Here is a 20,418-nt window from a genome sequence, read left to right as displayed (position 1 = left end):
AGTGGGGGGACCCTCGGTGTCCCTGGGGAGCGGGCGCCGCTGAGCCAGGGGGTCTTGTCCCCACAGGTGCCAGTGACATTTGTTGACATCGCCGTCTACTTCTCAGCGGAGGAGTGGAAGAACCTGGAGGAGTGGCAGAAAGAGCTGTACAACAACCTGGTGAAGGAGAACTATGAGGCTTTGCTGTCCCTGGGTAAATGTCCCTTTTCCCCCTCTCCTGGCAGGATGGAGCGATGGCTGTGTCTCCTCAGTGGGTCCCCAGCATGGGTGGCCTGGTCCCCTGTCGGTGGTTGGTGGTGGCACTTGCTGTGTCCTGGGACCATTCCAGAGGGAATGCTCCATGGCTCATGCTGTGTGTGGGGACAGGGTGACACACCATGCCATGCCAGTGCTGCCATGGTGCTGCCCAGGGGGCTGGAGAGGGTCCTTGTCCCCCAGAACCCAGGACCTGAGTGTCCACACTACCTCCAGCATGGAGGTGCTGTGGGATTTAGGCACCTTTGCCAGGAGGGACGCCAGGTCCTGGCAGCTTGGTGTCAGAGTGTCCCCCAAAGCCTGGCTGACAGGGAGGGGGTGACAGGCACGGGTGACATCGGTCTGTGTCCCTGGCAGATGGGGCCCTCTCCAGAAGCGAGGCCCAGCCCCGCAGCGAGCGCGGGGACGGGCCCTGTGTCCCTGAGCAGCGGGAGCTGGAGCAGAGGGAGCTGCCACCGGACACCTGCGCGGGTGAGACACCGCGGGAGGACCCATCCCAATGTCCCCACTGTCCCCAGTGTCCCCACTGTCCCCACCCTCCTCACCAGGGATGCCCCTCCTCCCTCCCAAACAGTCCCATCCCCACTGGGCCCAGTTCCCCAGCTGTGACTGGGAGCTGCCATGAGTGACCCCAGAAAATTCTTGACTGTTGTGCTGGAGATCTTGGATACCCATCACTGGGAGATCCATGTGTCCCCTGCTGCCACCACATTGTGTCAGGGCCCATGGGCTCTCTCACAGTCACCCAGCCCCATCAGCCGTGCCATTGTCACCTGTTCCCAATGGGCTCTGCCACAGTCATCTGTTCCCAGGGGTTATGCCTGTCCCCAAGGGTCACCCAACCCCATGGGCCATTTCAGTGGCACCCATCACCAAAGGCTGTCCCACAGCCACCTGTCCCCACAGCTCCCTGGGGCTGTTGGATGTCCATAACTGCTGTGGGATGGGGGTGTCCCCTCAGGCCGGAGTCCGGGGGTCACACCCCAGGTGTGGTGGCCGTGGGTCACACGTGTGGCTCCATCCCGGCCCCGGCCAAGTCTCTCCTTGTGAACAGAGTCGCTGATCTCCACCTCCGACATCCTGTCCCGGATCAAGCAGGAGGTGGCCTTCGTGGGGGAGCAGCAGTTCCCGGAGGAGCGGGGGATGCCGCCAGACCCCTGTGCAGGTGAGCCCGGTGCTGAGCCTGCCCCCAGCGGAGCCGTTCCCTCCCGTGCCTCCCGGAGCAGGGCCTGAGTCCCTGTCCCCGTCCCTGTCCCTCCCTGCAGGCGCGGACGCCCTGATCACCGCGCACGACTTCTTGTCATGGATCAAACAGGAGGAAGAGCCCTGTGTCCGGGAGCCCTGGGAGCTGCCCGAGAGGGAGATGCTGCCCCCGGGGCCTGGTCCTGGTGAGCGATCCCCGCCACGGGGCTGGGGTGGGGGGAGCACCCCCGCAGGGCGAGCTGTGACTTGGGGACATCCCCAGGGTCCCCGGTAGGACTGACCGGTCTCTCTGTCCCCTGCAGCCAGCGAGGGGCTGCTGGTGAAGACGGAGGAGCGGTGCCCGCACGCCGAGCCCCCCGAGGAGGTGGGTTTGCCGGGCAGCTCCGGGGAGCTGCTCTTCCCCGGCACGGCCTTCGGGACCCCCGAGGGACAGGCGGCGGTGCCGGCCGCGGTGGCTCTGCCGGCGCAGCACAGACTGGGCAAAGCTCCGGGCCCCGAGCCGGGCCCGGGGGCCGATGCCGGGGGCGTCCCCGCGGCGCCGCCGGGCCCCGCCGAGGAGCGGCCGCACGGCTGCGCCGAGTGCGGGAAGAGCTTCAGCGGCAAGAAGAGCCTGCGGATCCACCAGCGCAGCCACGCGGCCGAGCGGCCCTACCCGTGCGCCGAGTGCGGCAAGAGCTTCAATTGCCACTCGGGGCTGGTGCGGCACCAGATGATCCATCGCGGAGAGCGGCCCTACAAGTGCTCCGAGTGCGGCAAGTGCTACAGCCGCAAGGAACACCTGCAGAACCACCAGCGCCTGCACACCGGGGAGCGCCCCTTCGCCTGCGCCCAGTGCGGCAAGAGCTTCATCCGCAAGCAGAACCTGCTCAAGCACCAGCGCATCCACACCGGGGAGCGCCCGTACCAGTGCCCCGCCTGCGGCCGCAGCTTCCGCTACAAGGAATCGCTCAAGGATCACCAGCGGGTCCACGGCGCCGAGGCGGGGCCGCCGCCGCTGCCGCCGCCCGGGATCCTGCCCCCCGGGGACTAGGGGCCGCCCCGGCGCGGACTGCCACCCCCCGGCACGGGGACAGCCCCCGGCCACGCCGCTTCCGACCGAGCCGGGGTGCCCGGCCGGGGCGGGGGGCAGGGGGGGAGCCCCGGGGCGGGAACGAGCCTCCCCCGCCACGGACGGACGCTTCAGCCCCCGCGCTCCCCCCACGGACAATGTCGCCGCTCGGGGTGGGGGCAGCCCCTCGCCGTGTCCCCCCGCGCCACCCCCGCCTGCCGCTCTGTCCCCTCGCCCCCGCTGCTTATTTTTACTGCCCCCCCCGCGCCGTCCCGCTGTACAGTGCTTGGGGTGTAGTTTTGTATGGACGAAGCGATACGGAATAAAGTCGTGCTGGGCTGCAGAGCCTTCAGCGGCCCCGCCGCGGGTCCCCCGTGCTCTGTGGCTGCGCTCCCGCCCTGTCCCCAGGCTCCCGCGCCCTGGGAAGGCAGCGGCAGCAGGATGGGAAAGTGGGAATGTCCTGCTGGGACACGGGGTAGTGGGAATGGGTTGTGGGTTCGGAGGTGTGGCGGCTCAGGAGGTCCCTGTGTCACCGGCTGCGGTGGCCTCGTGCTGGTGGGGCTGTGTGGAGACCACCACTCCTGTCACCAACCCACCCCTGGGTCCTTCCTGTCCTCTGTCCTTGCTCCATCCCCACGTCCCTCCTGCCCCTGATTTGGGGGTAGGAGCTATTTCACACAATTCTTTCCCCACAGAATCCAGGGCCTTTCCTCAGGCACGCCAGGGGCCCCAGGCTGGGTGTCACCATCCTCCTGGGAGGCCACCACCAGAGCTGGGTGACCCTGCAAATGCCACAGCCCATGCTGCCCCACTCTCCCCTCCCTGGGGGCTGCACCCTCCTGTCCCACCCCACCAGGACGTGGCAGTCAAGGGGTCCTGGATGCTGGGGGGCTGGAAGAGGGGACAGCACAGGGGACACACATAGCACAGAGGGCTCAGCAGTGCTGTCACCCTGATGTGGGCTAGAGATGGAGGGGGGAGACAGTGCTGGGGTGCCCTGGGGACACTGCACTTGCTGTGGGGACACTACACCTGCCATGGGGACCTCAGACATTCCCTGGGAGCCCCTGCACACTGTCCAGGGACCTTGGGCATTCCCTGGGGACCTACACACTGTCCAGGGACCCTGCACACTGCTGGGGACACTGCACCTTGCCTGGAGACCCCAAATGCTGCTGGGGACCTTGAGTACTTCCTGGCAATCCTGCACACGCTCTGGGAACACTGCACAAAGCTTGGGGACCCTGCACACTCCCTGGGGACACTGCGCACTGCCCAAGGGGCCTTGCATGATGCCAGGAACCTTCCACACTCCCTGGAGACACTGGACAGTGCAGGGAACCTTGGACACTCCCTCAGGACACTGCACATTCTGGAACCTGTCAGGCTGCCTGGGCCCTGCACACTCCTGGGGACCCTCTGAACCTGCTGGGGACACTTCACACTACCTGGGGACCCTTCACACTGCCTGGGGACCCCAAACACTCCTGGGCAGGGCCCCCTCCATGTTCCCCCCACGATGTGCATGCCCTCACCCCTCTGCAGCTCCGCAGAGCTGCTGGTTCCCAGCCTGGACAGCAGAGCTCCTGTTCCCCAGCCCTGATCCCACGGTGCTGGGCTGCCCCAAAGGAATGGGGCGAAGCTCATTTGTCCCATGGCCTTGTCTCCATCCAGGGCTGCAGAGCCATGGGACAAACAACCCCCCTGGCCCAGCTCCCGCCCCCACACAGAGATCACACACAAAACCATCGTTTCTGGGTTTTTTTGGAGGCGTTTTTTTTTTTTAACAGAAGTTTTATGGTTATATGCAAATTAGGTCATTAAATGATTTGCATAAAATGTTCGCACGTCAGCGACTAAGTGTTTCTAACTCCCACCCCCCGACAGGTAGTAAATCCTACTGGACTGGCGGCGTCAGACCGCGCTGTCACGCGTGTCCCCCGCGGGCACGGCGGCGTCACCTCGGGGCGCTCCCGTGCCTCAGACCCGCGGGCACCCGCCCGGAGCGCTCCGAGCCCGCCGGGGCGGCGCCGGCCGCCCGCGCCCTCCGTCCCTTCCCGCGGGGATCCGTCCGGGTGCCGCCCGCGTCACCGCACGCCGTCCCCCCGGGGCGGCCGCGGGCACTCGGTGTCCGTGGCGGAGCGGCTCCCGCCCGTCCCTAGCTGTTGGTGAGGAAGAGGCGTCTGTGTCGGGAAGCGGAGCCGCGCGGCCGCCCGCGGCGCCGGCCCCGGCCGCGGTTGCCGAAGGGGCTCCGGCTGGGCACGGCGGTGTCTGCCCAGGCGGCGCTCCCGGCCGGCGGCTCGGGGAAGCTGGGCTCGGCTTTGGGCTGCTCGAGGAGCGGGCTGGGGTCGCGGCGGGGCTCGGGGGGCGGCGGGGCCGGGCTCTGGCGGGCGGCGGCGCGCTCCTGGCGCAGGTAGCGCAGCTCGTCGCGGATGTCCGTGAGGACGCCGAGCAGGCGGAACTGCAGCTCCCGGTCGCGGGCCCGCTCCTCGCGCTGGGTGGCCCGTTCCTCCTGCCACATGGCCAGCTCCTGGTGGTACAGCTGGTCCCACTGCTCCTCCAGGTCGAGCAGGTGATGGATGCTAGTCCTCCAGCTCTCGCGGCGGTCCTCGCGCAGGCGGGAGCAGCCCAGCCCGCGGGCGGGGCCGGCGGCGGCCGGGGCGTCCCCGGGCGGGGAGGCGGAGGAGGGCAGCGACTCCTCGGTCAGGGCGCCGTGCAGCGGGGAGCGAGCCGGGGGCTCCTCCTCCGCCGGAGCCTTCTCCCAGGTGGGCCCCATCAGTACCCTGGGCAAGGCGCCCATCTCCGGGCCCGGGCCGCCCGCCTGCTCCTCGGGATGCGCCGAGTCGAGCCCACGGCCCAGGGCGGGCAGGTCGGACACGCCCTCGTGCCCCCAGTCCGAGTGAGCGTCCGCGGGGTTGAGGGAGTCCTCGGGCAGGGAAGTGACGGAGCCCTGGGAGCTGCACCGGCGGATCAGCATGGCCTGGCGGGACAGTTTCATGTCCTCCTCCGCTGACATGGGGGCCTCGGGCCCCGGCTGCATCCCCGCGGCCCCACCGTGGCCCCTCTCCACCTCCCGGCCTTCCCGTTCCTCCTCCTCCGACATGGAGGCGTAGGAGACCAGGGACTCGTTTCGCAGGGACGGAGAGATGGCCGACGCGTCTGGAGTGCGCAGCTCCGCTCCCGACTCGGCTGGGAGAGAAGAGAAACCTCTGGTGAGAGAAACCACAGCACTGCCCTGGCCCCAGGCCCTCCCCAGCAGGTGGGTTCCAGCAGATCTCCATCCTAACCCAATGGATCTCCATCCTCACCCGGAGGATCTCCATCTTGACCCAGTGGATCTCCATCCTGACCCAGTGGATCTCTATCCTGACCCAGTGGATCTCCATCCTGACTCCACTTCCAGCAGACCCCATCCAGAACCTCACTGCCACTGCATCTTCACCCAAACCCTGCTGCCAGAGGATCTCCATCCAGATCTCGCATTTCCCAGCGGATCTCCACCCTGACCCAGCGGATCTCCATCCAAACCCCACTCCCAGTGGATCTCCATTCAGACCCAGCCCGTCTCCATCCCGCCCTGCTCCCAGCACCCGCAGCCCGTGCCGGCTCCCGCCGTACCGGAGCCGCCCTGCCCCTCTCCTCGGTACTCGCAGCCGCCGGCGGGGTCGGGGCTCTGTCCCGGCAGGCGCGGTGCAGCCGAGCCCTCCACGTCGGGCAGGGCCGAGGGCTGCCCGTTGGTGTCGATGTAGATGCTGGGGTGGCTCACACCGGGCTGCAGGTGCATGAAGGGCTGCTTGGACGCGCCAGGGAAGAACAGATCTGCGGGACACAGAGGATGTGGCCTCAGCTGGCGGGGACACGGTGGCCCCCAGGTACAGATGCTCCCGCAAGGCCATCCCGCGCCATCGCTCAGCCTCACCTGCCCCAGCACCATCCTGGGCCCCCAGGGGGCTGACAGCCCCTAGTGCCAGAGAATCGTGGGGTTGGGGAATAACCTGAGCTGGGAGGAACCAACAGGGATCATTGATCCAGCTCCTGGCTCTGCACAGACACCCCAAAATCCCACCCTGTGCATGCCTGAGAGTGCTGTCCAAATGCTCCTGGAGCTCTGGCAGGGTTGGAGCTGTGACCATTCCCTGGGGAGCCTGGGCAGTGCCCAGCAGGGAAGAACCTTTCCCTGATTTCCAGTCTGATCCTCCCCTGGCACACCTTCATGCCATTACACAGGATTTCTTCCTTCAGCCTAGAGCCCTGTGCTTGGCACATGACAGCCGAGTCTGGGCCACATGGATGGAGCCTATGATGCCCTCAGTGAAACCAGAGAGGCCACTGAAAGCACCAAATTAAAGAAGAAAGAAGAACAAAAAAGACCCACTCCTGCAAAGCTTGAGGTGTTCCTATGAATACTGTTGATCTGGCACAGTTTTCCCAGAGCAGCTGGGGCTGCCCCTGAATCTCTGGAAGTGTCCAATGCCAGGCTGGATGGGGCTTGGAGCACCCTGGGATAGTGGGAGGTGTCCCTGCCCATGGCACAGGGTGGAACAGGGTGAGCTTTAAGGTCCCTTCCCACTCAAACCTGGGATTTCTACGACTCACTGATCCCAGGTTATTTCCACGGAGAATTTCTAATCCCAGCACATGCAGTTCCCTGCCCCAGTGGCTGATACTTGGGTACAACAGGACCGTGACTTTGGCAGATGCTGGAACCCCAAGACAAACCCCAGAGTCTCTCTCCACAACACACAACAGCCAGCTGAGAACGCCAGCGTGGCCAGACGTCCCTCAGGGAGCGCAGCCCACAGAGCCGCCACCACTCACCTGGGTCCAGGATGATCTCGGGCTCCGAGTCGTGGCTGGCCTGCAGGAAGGTGGAAGCCACCATCTTCTCCAGGGGCGTGAGGCGCGGCTTGTGGAGCGGCCCCCCGGCGCGGTTCATGGGCAGGTGCTTCTTGGAGGTGATTTTCTTCTTGACGTCCAGCCGCAGGTCGCGCCACTTGTGCTTGAGGTCGTCGATGGAGCGCTCGGTGTAGCCCAGGAAGTTGACGCGGCTTTGGATCTGGGTCCAGAGCTGCTTCCGCCGCACGGGGTGAGCCCGCAGGGCCTCGGACCCGTACAGGGCGCTGAAATGCCGGACCACATTCCAGACCAGCGTCTCGGTCTCGTCATTGGAGAAGTTGGCCTTCCTCTTCCGGCCAGACGCTGGCATCGCCTGCGAGGCTGCGGCAGAGGTGGAAGGGGCACAATTGAACCTCGGTCCCCACTCCTCTCTGTCGGCTCCTGGGGGGAACATGGGGCTGCGGGAGCCCGAGGGAGCCGCGGAGGAGGGAGCCGAAGCAAGAGCCCCGGAGGCATCCATGGCAGGGGAGGCTTGGGCCGGGGAGGATCTAAAGAGCCGCTTCGGCACAGCACGCGGCACGGGCGCACCGCATCGCCTCGCCCGGCTCGAGGGCACCTGGGAGGGGAGAAAAGGAAAGGGCAGCGGTGGCTGGTGGCAGCGCGGGGGGAACGGCGAGGGCCCCCCGGCTCTCTCCAGCCAGAGGCACCCGGGAGAGCCCCCAGGGTGCCACGGACGGGGACGTGGCCGTGCTGAGCGTCAGCACCACGGTGAGGGGTTGTGGTGAGCGCCTCGGGCACGGCACCTGCCCTGGGGCCACAGAGCTGCCTCACAGGGCGCCTCAGAGCACCTCAGGGCCGGGCTGAGGGTGATGGGGACACCTCAAGGCCACGGCAAGGGGCTCACGGCAATACCAGCAATGATGGGGAAAGTCTCGGGCGTGATGAGCACTTCAGGTTCCCAGCCAGGGCCTCGGGGCCACAGCACTGACCAAGACCTGAAGGACAGGTCCAGGGGCCTTGGCCACAGTGAGCACCTCAAGGCCATGGTGAAGACCTTGGCCAAGAAGCAGGCCTTGGCAAGGGTCTTGGCCATGGTGGGAGCATCAAGAGCCCAGTGAGCACCTCAAGCGCCCACTGAGGCCCTTGGAGTCATGGTGAAACCCATGGCCACAGTGAGAGCCCCAAGGCCATGGCGAAGGCATCACAGAAGGCCTTGGCCATGGTGAGCAGCTCAAGCTTGCAGGAAGCACCCTGGCACCAAGACAATGACTGAGGCCATGGCAAGTGTTGCAAGGCCATAATGAAGACCTTGGCCATGATGAACACCTGAAGAGCCCAGTGAGGAGTGAGGAGCCACAGAAAAGACCTTGACTACGGTGAACACCCCAAGCTCCCAGCGAGGACCTCATGGACACAGCAAAGACCTGGGCCACGGTGCACACCTGGAGCTCCCAGTGAGCACCCTGGGGCCACAGCAAAGACCTCGGCCATGGTAAACACCGTGGCCACGGTGAACACCCCAAACTCCTCGAGAGGAACTTGGGACCACATCAAAAGCCCTGGCTGTAGCGAGAGCTCCAAGGCCATGAAGAAGCCCTTGGCCATGGGGCACACCTGGACCAGGTGTGCAAACCTCAAGCTCCCACGAATACCACGGGATCACAGCAAAGACCACCGTGCCCACCCCAGCCTCCCATCGCGCCCTCGACCCGCAGCAAACCCCAGGAGCAGCGCAGCGGCCTCGAGCAGAGGCCGCAGCCCCGCGGTGCCCCCGCCGGCCCTGCCGTGCCCCGAGCCCCCTCCTCATCCCCGGGGCCCCCGGCAGCGCCCGCACCCGCGGCCTCGGGGCGCCCTTTGCCGGGCCCGGGGGGGCCGCTCGCTGCCCTGCCCCGGCTTTGTTCGCGCTCCTCTCACCGGGGACAAAGCGGCCGGGCCGGGGCCTGCCCCGCGGACCCCCCCCCCATTCGGGATCCCACCGCGGGCGGGTGCGCGGGGCAGGCACCGGCCGCGGCCCCGCCGCTGCCCCCGGCCCGCCGGCCCCCCCGGCCCCGGGGCAGCGCTTACCTGCGCCGGGACGGGCGTGCGGGGCGCGGGGGGCGCGGAGCGGGGCCCCGGCGGCGGCGGGAGGGGGGGCTCAGGTCCGGCGGCGGGTAATGGCTCCCGCCTCGGCGGAACTCGCCTTCATTTCCTCCGAGCGCCGGCGCGGGCCCTGCGCGACACCGCGGCCGCGGGCTCCCCCTGGCGGCACCGCCGCGAACCGCCGGGGGCGGGACCGCGCGGGGACAGCCCCGGGAGGGAACAGCGGAGCGGGACCGGAGAACCCCGGGAGGGACAGCGCAGAGGGAGGGGACAGCACACCGGGACATCCCACCGGGACCGGGTACCCCTGCGGGAGGGGACAGCCCCGGGAGGGACAGCGCGGAGGGAGGGGACAGCACAGAGGGAAGGGACAGCAAACCACGACATCCCACCGGGACCGGACAGCCCCGGGAGGGACAGAGCAGAGGGAGGGGACAGCACACCGGGACATCCCACCGGGACCGGGTACCCCTGCGGGAGGGGACAGCCCCGGGAGGGACAGCGCGGAGGGAGGGGACAGCAGAGCGGGACCGGACATCACACCGGGACCGGATAGCACACCGGGAGGGACAGCATTGCGGGAGGGGACAGCGAACCGGGAGGGGACAGCAAACCGGGACAGCACAGAGGGAGGGGACAGCAAACCAGGACATCCCACCGGGACCAGATAGCCCCGGGAGGGACAGCGCAGAGGGAGGGACGGCACACCGGGACAGCCCACCGGGACCGGACAGCCCACCGGGACAGGACAGCCCAAAGGGACAGGACATCCCACAGGGACGGGACATCCCTGCATTCCACCCTAAGGGGACGGCGGGTACCCACCGCGGATACATCCCTGTGGGGGCTCCCTGGGGTGATACATCCCTGTGTGCCACTCCCGAGGGTGCCATGGGTACCCCTGTGGGGCTTGTCCCCGTGGGGATCCCGCCATGCCCCCAAACCCTGCACCTCTGGCAAGGTGCATCCCACAGGGGTCCCATCCCCGTGCACCCCATGTACCCCCATGATGGTGTTCCCGTGGCCACCCCCAGTGCAGGAGCCCCTGTGTCCCTCCCCTTTCTGTAGCTGTGCATCCCTGTGGGGGTCCCGCCTGCTGCACCCCCTCCCCCGGGTGCTTCATGCCCATCCATGACCCTGTATCCGTGTGGGGATCCCTCTGTGGCCCCCATCCCTGTACCCCCTGAGCCTGTGGGGACACCTCTGTCCCTGCCTGGTGGCCTCCAGCTGCCCTTGACCCTCTGCAGTCCAGCAGAGACATGGACCTCAGGACCCCACTGTGGGGGACAGGGGCACAGCGCACACGGGGGGCTCTGCAGGGGACCCCAGGGTGCCACCAAGGCTGGCACAGCCAGGACAGGGTGACCAGCCAGGTCCTCACTGCCCACAGGTGCTGCCACGGCCCTGGTACCCGGGTGGGGATGGCACAGCTCGGGGTGGCTGTGGGGGCCATGGTGTCCCCAGGAGGGGAAGGGGGGGTTTGGGGTGGCCCTGCTGCTCCAGGAAGCCCCGGGGAGCTCTGCCCCTCTCCCAGCAGATGTGACAGCAGAATAAAACCACCCATGCTTCGCTTTGCTCAATTCCAACATTTAATGCCTGTAACAATCCTCCAGGCACCACGTGGGGACAGCAGCCGGAGGCACCCGATTCCCCCGTGGGATGGAGCTGCTGTCCCCGGCACGGGGACACCCCAGCACCACCCACATCCCCCCACGGCAGTCACAACCACCCCACTCGGGGCAAATCCCCGCTGGCAGCAGCTCCACATCATTTCCTGCTGACTGCAGCAGCCACTCCCTGGGAGAAGGTTCTGGCAGCAGCTTTGTGTCCCCAGCGCTGCCACTGCAAACCCCACGGGGCTCAAGAGCAGGGAACAGCGGCCAGGCCGGGCCGGTGACAGCCCCAACGAGCACCGGCCCCTCTCACGGGCACAGTCACTGCTGGGGAGGGCTGTCCCCGAGGAAGGCTCGCCCTGCGCCGGCTGACACCATGTGCACCGCATCCTCCAGCTCGTAGAAGGCCTGGAAGAGGTCCGGCGAGGTGGCCTGGCACTCCAGGTACCGCCGCAGCGTGGCCAGGCTCCTCCAGACCTCCCGTTCCGAGGGGCAGGGCGGCACGGCCGCCAGCTCGCCTGCGTCCTCGCCCTCCGCCGTGCCCTCGTCCCCGTCCGCCTCTGCCGGGTCCCCGTCGCGCTCCGGCCGCTCCTGACCGAGCAGACCGGGGGCCGAGGTCAGGGACACGGCCTCGGTGCCGGCGTCGGGGATGAAGCCGGCGGCGCGGAAGCAGCCGGCGATGAGCCCCGGGTGAACATCGCCCCAGGCTTGCGCCAGCATGTGCAGCACGTCCAGCAGGCTGGGCTGGCCCGCGCCGCGCTCCGCCGGCAGCCACCGCAGCAAACGGCGCCGGTAGTGGCCCTTGAGGTCGCCGGCGATGCCGCGGTCCAGGGGCTGGGCCAGGGCGGCGGCCGGCGGGATGAAAACCATCCTGACGTTGGACAGCTGGAGGTAGGGGTGCGCCTCGTGCTTGGCCAGGAGGAGGAGGACGCTCTTGCCCCGCCGCCGCATCCCCTCGTTGAACTCCCGCAGCCACTCGGCGAAGAGCGGGGCGCTCAGGCCGGCCGGGCCGCCGGCGCGGTAGCTCCACGGCATCTGCTCCAGGTTGACGCCCCGCAGGCAGCGCGGCCGGGGGCTGTCCCCCACCGCCCGCAGCGGCACCTTCTCCGAGCCGCTGGCGTTGGCACAGAGCAGCAGCGTCAGCCGCTCGCCGGGGCTCTCGCCGTTACCGGGGGCGCCGGCCGGCAGCGGCACCGCGGTCTCCCCGCAGGCGAAGATCTCGGCGGGCGCGTAGCTGCGGAGGAGGCCGGGCAGCACCGCGCCGGCCCAGTGCTCCGCCGTGGGCTGCTCCGCGTCCCCTTTCTCCGCCGGCGGCTTCTTGCCGTGGCGAGCGCCCAGGCGAGCCAGCCAGCCGCCGCTGGGCTCGGGCTCGGGCCGGGCCGGGTGCCTGGCCCTGAGCTGCAGCAGCGGGCGGCCCACGGGCAGGTCGGCAGCGTGGGCACCCTCCACCCAGCGCAGCAGCGCGGCCTCCAGCGCCGCGTCCTTCCCCTCCCGCTTGCGCTTGCGCTCGGGGTCGCCGTTGCGGTGCCACTCGCTCAGGATGCGCTCCTTGTTCTTGATGATGCGGCAGATCTGGGGCTGCGACACCCCGAAGCGCTTGGCCAGCTCGCTCTGCGACACCTTGGGGCCCTCCAGCATCTCCAGCACGCGCACCTTCTCGGTCAGCGACAGCTCCTTCCGCTCCTTCCGCGGCGCCGCCGTGGCTCCCTCCGCCGTGCCCGGGGAGCGCCCGGGGCAGGGCCCCGGGCGGTGGGGGCTGCCCGTGGCCCCCAGCCCCCCCGGCTCGGCGAGGCCTCTCCCGCAGCGGCCGCAGGCATAGCCGAGCTCCGCGCCGCGCCCCAGCCGGTGCCGCACCAGGTCCGGCTTCTGCCCGATGCTTCCTCGGCCGCACTCAGCACAATCCAGCGGCGGCTCCCCGGGCCGGCAGCGGCGGCTCTCGAAGGCGGGGGGTGCGGCGATGAACCCCCCGTTACCGGCACCGGGATTCGGCTCCGGCTCGAGGACGCCGCAGTAGCTGCAGCCCCGTTCCCGCAGCGGGACGAGGAAGTCGGTGGGGCCGGCGTGGCGGGACGGGGGCGAGCGGGGCGGTGGGGACACCCCGTCCTCGCTCTTCACCTCCTTCCCCTGCCAGTCCCCTGCGGACACAGGAGCGCGTTGGGGAGCGGCCCAAGCCCCCGGCTCGGCAGGATCCGGGCCGGTGCCCAACTCCTGCTGCCGGTGCCACCTGGCCACGATCCCGCCCGTCCCCGTGTCCCGCTCACCCTGGGAGGGACCGGCGGGTGCCGCGTGTGGCCGGGGGCTCTGGCGCTCCCCGTAGCGCCCCGCTGCCGCCGCCACCCCATCGTCCCCTCGCTCCACCTCAGCCAGGATGTCGGGTTTGGTGATGGCGTAACCTGTCACAGAGACAAGAGGAGGTACAGCCGGTGATGCCACTGGCCATGCCAACGGGCATGCCACCCGAGATGACATCGGTCACAACAGGCCAGGGTTGGCTGCCCGTGGTGATGGTATGGTCGGTATGGTCCCGTGGTGACCCCAGAGCCACCCCGTGACCTCCTGCTCCCGGTATCAACCCGGTGAGTGCCGGTCTCCCTCGTGGCCAGGCCACGACCGGCAGCGCCAGGAGCGGAGCCGGGATGGCCCCGGTGCCTCACCCAGGTCGACGGGATGCTGGCGGTCCTCCTTCATGGCACCGGCACCGTCCCGGTTATCGGGAAAAGCGGCGGCAGCTCCTCCCGGTGCTGCTCCCGCCGAGGCCTCAGCAGCGCGAGGGATGGCGGTGCCTGAGTGATGCCGCACCGGGATGACGACGCGCGGCCGGGCGGCGGGACGCGGCGTCGGCGGCGACCGTGGGGCCGATGGCGGGGCCGCCGAGCCCCGGTGGGCCGCGGTGGCGTTGCCGCACCTGTCCGCGTCCCCTCCCCGCCCGCTCGGTCCCGCTCGGCCCCGCCCGGTGCCGCCACCGCCCCCGCCTCGCGCGGCCCCGCTACCGGCGGCGGGAGCGCGCGTGACGCCGGGCCCCGCCCCCTCGGCGCTCCGCCCCCCGATTGGCCGCGCCACCGCCCAATGGGCGCGCGGTCCGCCCGCCGCCGGGGGTCGCTGTGGCGCCGGGCGCCGCCGCCGCCGCTCCCAGCGCGCCCCGCGCCCTCGGCATGGCCGCTCCGCCCCGCCGCTGCTGAGCCGCCGCCGCCGCCGCCCGGCCCCGCCGCCGCCCGCCCGCGCCGCCGCCCCGCACCGCCCGCGCCGCCCCCCGCGCCATGGCCGACTGGGCCCCCGCTGAGGTAAGCGCCGCCGCCGCCCCCCGCCTCCCCCGCCGGCCGCCGCCCCCCGGCCCGGCCCCGCGTCCCGCCCCCCCCGCGGGCTGCGGGCGCGTCCCCGCGCTCAGCACCGCGCGTTCCCCCCGCAGGAGCTGGAGTGCATGATGGAACCCCAGGAGCTGGGCCTGGAGCAGCCGCTGGCCGCCCCCGAGCACGGCCCCGGCGGCGAGGCCGAGCTGCCGGCCGCCGAGATCTCCCTGACGCTGGTCACCGAGATCCAGGCCGTGGACAGGAAGGTGGACACCCAGGCCGCGCAGCTGATGAACCTGGAGGGCAGGATGAGGATGGCCGAGACGAAGCTGATCGGCTGCGAGAAAACGGCGGTGGAGTTCGGGAACCAGCTGGAGAGCAAGTGGACGGCGCTGGGCACCCTGATCCAGGAGTACGGGCAGCTGCAGAAGCGGCTGGAGAACATGGAGAACCTGCTGAAGAACAGGAATTTCTGGATCCTGCGGCTGCCCCCGGGGGCAAAAGGGGAAGTCCCCAAGGTAACGGTTTGGGTTTGCTGCTCCCCGCTGCAAAACGGGGCTGTTCTGCACGTCTGGGGCTCAGAACCCCGTGCCCTGTGCTCACAGCTCCTTATCCTGAGCTCACAGCCCCATATACTGAGCTCACAGCCCCATGCCCTGGACAGCCCCATATCCTGCACTGTCAGCCCCATCTCCTGTGCACTGTCAGCCCCATATCCTGTGCACTGTCAGCCCCTTACCCTGTGCACTCACAGCCCGATCCCTGCACTGTCAGCCCCATATCCTGTGCACTGTCAGCCCCATTTCCTGTGCACTGTCAGCCCCTTACCCTGTGCACTCACAGCCTGATCCCTGCACTGTCAGCCCCATCTCCTGTGCACTGTCAATCCCATCTCCTGTGCACTGGCAGCCCCATCTCCTGTGCACTGGCAGCGTGATCTCTGCACTGGCAGCCCCATCTCCTGCAGTGACAGCCTGATCCCTGCACTCACAGTCCCATTTTGGGACAGCTGCAGTGCTGAGAGCCGTTCATGGCTCCCCCAGAGCCCTGTTCTCCCTTCAGTACCCAGAAGCACCAGCACAGGTCCTGCTGTGTTGGCTATGCCCTACTCATGCACGTGTGATCTGGGAGGGATGTCACAAATTCCTGTGTGTGGATCACGTGGAATTTTGTGGCTCAGCCCCGTGTAACTGGGAAGGCTTGGGAACATCCCCAGGGCTGTTCAGAGGTGATGAGCAGCAGAATTGTGTCAAAAAGGAAGTGAAAAGGAGTCTGTGCCAGGCCCTGTGCATGGGGCAGTGACAGGAGGAGGCTGAGCAGGGGGAGGTGACAGGGGAAATCCCTGTCGTGTCCCTTGAGGCATGAGGCATGTGGGAAGGAGCAGATGTTCCTGTCTGCATGACACTTGAGGAGTTTGAGTGAGAAAATTGAATGAGAAAATGTCCCCAGGTGTTTTCTTAAATGAGGAACAAACCCTGTGGTGCTGCTCTTTGCAGGTCCCCGTGGCCTTCAACGACGCCTCGTTTAACTTCTCCGAGGAGGAGTGGAAGAGCCTCAACGAGTGGCAGAAGGAGCTCTACAGGCACATCATGAAAGGCAACTACGAGGCTGTCATCTCCATGGGTAATGACAGGCCTGGCTTTGCCCTCAGCCTCCTGGCACAGAGTTTTCCTGGGAACTGGTGGATGGAACCTGTGTCCTGCAGGGTCAGGGAGGGGTGCTGTGCTCTGGGGAGGTGTTACACAGCCCTGGCAGTGAGTTCAGCCCTCACAGCCACGCTGAGGGTGGAAGGATGTCATGAGTGTCACCGCAGGGACAGTGGCTCCCTGATGGTCCCTGCAGCCTGGCGAGTGCTGGGATTGTGAGGAGGAGGGGAAGTGAGAGGACCCTCAATCCAAGCAAAGCTGGGGAAGAGGGAAGTTCCTTTGTCACGCCAAGGTCCACAGATCCACTGCGCTGGGTGCATCAGCCCGCTGGCTGCTTAGGGCAGCGGAGGGTGCCCTGTGCCCTGCCTCTGAGGTTCCTTCCAGCCCTTTCCATGGGGAGTTGTGCTGACTTCCCTTTCCTCTCCCGTGAGGGAGAAGTGACGTTTGCCTGGTGCTCTGTCCAGCCCCGGGGAGCGAGTCCTGCTCGCGGTGCTGCGGGGTCTGCTGGGGCAGAGCTGGGGAGAAGCAGTGGCTGGGGGTGAGCTCTGCCTCCTGCTTTCTCCTCAGCAGCTCAGGGCAGTGCATTCCCAGCCAAAGGAACGCGCTCCGCTCGCTCCTGCCAGTCCTGGCTGCGGGAATTCCCTCTGGGGAACTTCACAGCATGTTCCAGAAATGACCTTGCCTTGGCTGGACCGGGGCTGGGAGCGCAGACGCCGTCCCTGGTAGCCAGACACTTCCCTGTGCCGAGTCCAGCCTCATCTGCCTCCCTGCCATCCAGCTCTGCCCAATCTAGGCCTTTTCTGCTTTTTTTTTTTCCCCCGTTTATTTTTTTGAACAGAAGTTTCCTGCAGTCCCTGTGTGCCAGGGAGAAAGGTGAAGGGTAACCACAGCCCCCACTCTCCTGTTTGCAAACCAGTCCTGTGTCCTGCTCCTGAGGCACAGGAGTGCAGCTGCAGGGGATCTGGGGATCTGAGCCTGGAGCTTAGAGAAACCTATCTGTGCTTCATCCCGAGCTTTCCCTTGAGAAATGAGGTTTAGGGCTTTGGCTCCCGTGTAAGGGAAACGGATCGAGCGGAGCAGAGGTGGAGTTTAACCCCCAGGGCCTCCCACATGTCTGGAAGTGAAGTTTTCTGCTCTCCGCCCCAGGAGAGACAGTAATTGTCCCCTTTCCCCCACCAAAATCCGCGAGCAGCCCGGGACTCGGACGAGTAGGACGGAGCGGTCCTGGCTGGAGGGAACCGCACGGGGAGGGCAGTGCTGGCAGCTCTGCTGCTGCCCCCGAGCTGAAGCCCCCATTGTAATGGATCCGCGGACCTTAGCGCAGAGGAGAAGACAGGAGAGCCTGCAGGTAAGCCTGGATGCCTTTTCTTCCTGTCCTCCTCACACTGCAGGCTGGGAGGTGCTCCTCACCTGAGCAGAGTGTGCTCCTGCATCCAGGGCCCACGCAAGGTGAGCGGGGCAGAGGGCTGAGAGCAGCTTCCCGAGCCTCTCTCGTTCATTCCCCAGCAAAGGAAGGTTGGTGGGTAAAGGCTGCAGAGTCTCTCTCCTGCCAGGGCAGGGGAAACATCCTCATCCTCTTTTTATGTGCAGACGCTGCCATTTCCAAGCCTGAGCTGCTGACACGGATTGAGCAGGGAGAGGATCCCAACGCTGAGGATCAGGAGGACTCTGAGGGAGGAGAGACCCCCACAGACCCCACCACTGGTGAGCCACAAGGTTCCTGGGACTCGGAGGGGAGGTGGAGGCAGATGTGGGGCTGTTCTGTTTTGTCAGCTCTCTCCTCAGGTGCAGGGGGGCTTTGCTTTCCTGCTCGTCTCCCACCTGATGCATCCATCTCTCCTGGAATCCTCTAAAGCAGCTGGAAGGTTGGAGTGTAACTCCTGCTCTTTTCTCTTGCACAGAGTTTTTCTTCCCTGGGCCCGATGACAGCTCGTGGGGTAAATATGAAGAGACTCTGGCTGAAAGCCACGAAGGCTCTGAGGAAGAGGAGAGCATGGAGGTCCCTGGTACATGTAAGTGCACTGAGCTGCTTTGGGAAGTGTCCCTTGCCTAGATGTGCTTCTGACTTCCCAGCCTAATTCCCTGGAGCAGCTCAGTTGTTCTGGATGATGCTTTTCCAGAATTTCAGAAAGTTGCTTTGAGTCACAGTTTATACCATGGGAGATCCTTCACCCTAAGGCACTGTCCAAGCCCATGAAAGAAAAGAAGTTTTATTCCTTTTTCCTCTGTTTTTTAGGCTTTATCCTAAAGCACAAGTTCTTAAAGACCTGTCCTGCTTCAGGAACCCTTTTTTTTCCTCTGGCTACCTATCTATAGCTAGATTATGTATATAATATTATATTACAATATAATTGAATGCAGGAAGTTGCTGGAGTGTGTCCAGAGAAGGAAATGGAGCTGTGGGAGGGTCTGGAACACCAGGATCAGCTGAGGGAGCTGGGAAAGGGGCTCAGCCTGGAGAAAAGGAGGCTCAGGGGGGACCTTCTGTCTCTGCACAATTCCCTGATAGGAGAAGACAGCCTGGGGGGTCAGGCTCTGCTCCCAGGGAACGGGGACTGGATGAGAGGAAAGGGCCTCAAGCTGTGCCAGGGAGGGTCAGGTTGGAAATTGGTAAAATTATTCCCTCAAAGAGCCTGTTACACATTGGGACCACCCAGAGCAGTGGTGGATTCTCCATTGCTGGAGGGATGTAACATCCATGTGGATGTGGCACTTGGGGACATGGTCAGGGGTGGTCTTGGCAGTGCTGGACTTAATGATTTCCGAAGCCTTTTTCAACCTCAACAATTCCAAGATTCCAAGTCCAATCCCTCTGAACAGAGTAGGTGCTCCCAGCCGGCCTCACAGCCCCATCAGTGCCAGGCTCTGAGCTGGGTGTGCACAGCAGAGACCCCCCATGTCCCAAGGGAGCTGAGTGAGCACCCCCCAGTCCTTGGGACCCCAAATGACACCGGTGTCTCTGCTCCACCAGACGAACAGCCGTGCGATGAGGAAGGCTCCGAGAGCCTGGAGCTTTCCAGGTCGTTGACAGGAAAGTGGGAAGAGGTTTTCTCCAACCCGGAGGAGGAGATGCAATCAAGCAGCAAGAGCCAGAGCGGGTCAGCCCCGCCGCAGCGAACGGCGACGGGCAACGGGCTGAGGCGCTCCGTGCGCCGCGGGAGAGACTTGGCCAGGAAGGATCCCGAGGAGGCGGCGGCCGACAAGGGGCCCTACATCTGCTGCGAGTGCGGCCAGAGCTTCCTGGACAAGCAGCTCTTCGCCACCCACCAGAAGGCTCATGCCAGCGAGGAGGCCTGCACGTCCCTGGAGCGCGGCGAGAGCTTCCGGCAGAAATCCAAAGCCAAGGGCCAGGGCCCCTCCCGCTCCAAAGCGTCCAAGCGCCCCGACGGGGAGAAGAGCTCGGGCTTCAAGTACGGCTTCGTCAGGCACCAGGTGAACAACATGGTGGAGAGGCCCTACACCTGCTCCCAGTGCAAGGAGAGCTTCAGCCTGGAGGTGAGTCTGATCCTGCACCAGAAGCTGCACACGGGGAAGGGCGACGGGCCGCTGACGTGCACCTACTGCGGGAAGGACTTCCGAGACCTCTCCAAGGCCATCCGCCACCAGCGCATCCACACCGGGGAGAGGCCCTACCAGTGCACCGAGTGCGGCAAGAGCTTCATCCGGCGGGACCACCTGCTCAAGCACTGGCGGGTGCACACCGGGGAGACCCCCTACCAGTGCCCTGTCTGCGGGAAGCACTTCCGCTACAAAGAGTCCCTGAATTGCCACCAGAAAATCCACTCGCGCAACCCGCGGCCCGGGGAGGATTCCCAGCACAACCTGGGCTCGGCGGGCACCCAAACCGACCATTTCTGCGTGAAAAAAGAGACTAAGCAGTAGCCGTGGTGGGGCCGGGGCAGGAGGGCTCGCGGTGACCGTGACGGTCTGGCAGGTGGACGTGCAGCATGATGGCAGGTGACTTGTATCGCAGCTAATCCATGTGGTCATGCTACGAAGCCCGCTTTGGTGAAGCATCCAAGGAATTCCTCTTAAAGACTCTGCTCGGCCGGCCCAGGCGGCTCTGGGACCCCGCGGGGTTCCGTGGCGCTCCCACCGCGGCGCAGGCCCCGCGCTCGCTGTTCCCCACGCAGGGTTGGATTCTGCCCGTAGAGAATGATCCCGAGCGGTTCTCTGGGCTCCGTATTTAGCAGGTGTTCCCCCACCTATCTTTGTGCATATTCAGGAGTGACAAGCTTTCGCTTTCTTTTTTCCACTCGTTTCACTGCAAGGCTAGAAGCGCGAGGAGGGAGGGAGGGAAGGAAGGCGCCGTTCCCGGCCGGCCGCCCGCTCCCGCTGCGTCGCCGCGTCCCCAAAGGCTGCGAGGCCAGGACTGGGATGAAGGCCAGAGAGAGGCCAGGCAGAGAGAGGCGATCAGGGCACGGCGTGGGATTTGTGGAAGGCGGAAAAGC

At 66.3% G+C, this 20,418-nt stretch overlaps 3 protein-coding genes across 4 annotated transcripts in view; 1 reads left to right on the top strand and 2 right to left on the bottom strand.

Annotated features, from left to right (window-relative positions):
• Positions 1-20,418, top strand: part of ZNF777 (zinc finger protein 777) — a 32,639-nt gene that overhangs the window by 536 nt on the left and 11,685 nt on the right. Inside the window, exons 2-22 of the mRNA XM_054515865.1 lie at positions 67-193; positions 613-726; positions 1,310-1,420; positions 1,521-1,643; positions 1,761-2,485; positions 4,394-4,674; positions 5,124-5,405; positions 5,643-5,718; positions 6,046-6,239; positions 7,605-8,110; positions 8,818-9,239; positions 11,431-12,372; positions 12,488-12,783; positions 12,930-13,080; positions 13,437-13,541; positions 14,241-14,315; positions 14,441-14,839; positions 15,818-15,944; positions 17,558-17,671; positions 17,869-17,979; positions 18,939-19,845. Coding sequence (XP_054371840.1) covers positions 67-193; positions 613-726; positions 1,310-1,420; positions 1,521-1,643; positions 1,761-2,485; positions 4,394-4,674; positions 5,124-5,405; positions 5,643-5,718; positions 6,046-6,239; positions 7,605-8,110; positions 8,818-9,239; positions 11,431-12,372; positions 12,488-12,783; positions 12,930-13,080; positions 13,437-13,541; positions 14,241-14,315; positions 14,441-14,839; positions 15,818-15,944; positions 17,558-17,671; positions 17,869-17,979; positions 18,939-19,845 — 6,188 coding nt within the window. The remainder of the gene's footprint in view (positions 1-66; positions 194-612; positions 727-1,309; positions 1,421-1,520; positions 1,644-1,760; positions 2,486-4,393; positions 4,675-5,123; positions 5,406-5,642; positions 5,719-6,045; positions 6,240-7,604; positions 8,111-8,817; positions 9,240-11,430; positions 12,373-12,487; positions 12,784-12,929; positions 13,081-13,436; positions 13,542-14,240; positions 14,316-14,440; positions 14,840-15,817; positions 15,945-17,557; positions 17,672-17,868; positions 17,980-18,938; positions 19,846-20,418) is intronic.
• LOC118684393 (uncharacterized) lies at positions 4,258-9,512 on the bottom strand. Its single transcript, XM_036379222.2, has 4 exons — positions 9,407-9,512; positions 7,325-7,723; positions 6,125-6,325; positions 4,258-5,695 (listed from the first exon to the last, which is right to left on the bottom strand). The coding sequence occupies exons 2-4, from the start codon at positions 7,710-7,712 to the stop codon at positions 4,665-4,667; spliced, it is 1,620 nt and encodes a 539-aa protein (XP_036235115.1). The 5' UTR covers positions 7,713-7,723; positions 9,407-9,512; the 3' UTR covers positions 4,258-4,664.
• On the bottom strand, positions 10,988-13,974 carry LOC118684391 (tigger transposable element-derived protein 3-like). 2 transcript variants are annotated; one of them, XM_036379219.1, is made up of 3 exons: positions 13,689-13,974; positions 13,296-13,427; positions 10,988-13,169 (listed from the first exon to the last, which is right to left on the bottom strand). In XM_036379219.1, the coding sequence occupies exons 1-3, from the start codon at positions 13,720-13,722 to the stop codon at positions 11,356-11,358; spliced, it is 1,980 nt and encodes a 659-aa protein (XP_036235112.1). In that variant the 5' UTR covers positions 13,723-13,974; the 3' UTR covers positions 10,988-11,355. The 2 variants fall into 2 exon arrangements, with proteins under 2 accessions (XP_036235112.1, XP_036235111.1); XM_036379218.1 differs by lacking the exon at positions 13,689-13,974 and having other exon boundaries at positions 13,296-13,680.

This window comes from Molothrus ater, chromosome 1, assembly GCF_012460135.2.
Source record: "Molothrus ater isolate BHLD 08-10-18 breed brown headed cowbird chromosome 1, BPBGC_Mater_1.1, whole genome shotgun sequence".
Lineage (NCBI taxonomy): Eukaryota > Metazoa > Chordata > Aves > Passeriformes > Icteridae > Molothrus > Molothrus ater.
This window is presented reverse-complemented; position numbering and strand designations above follow the sequence as displayed.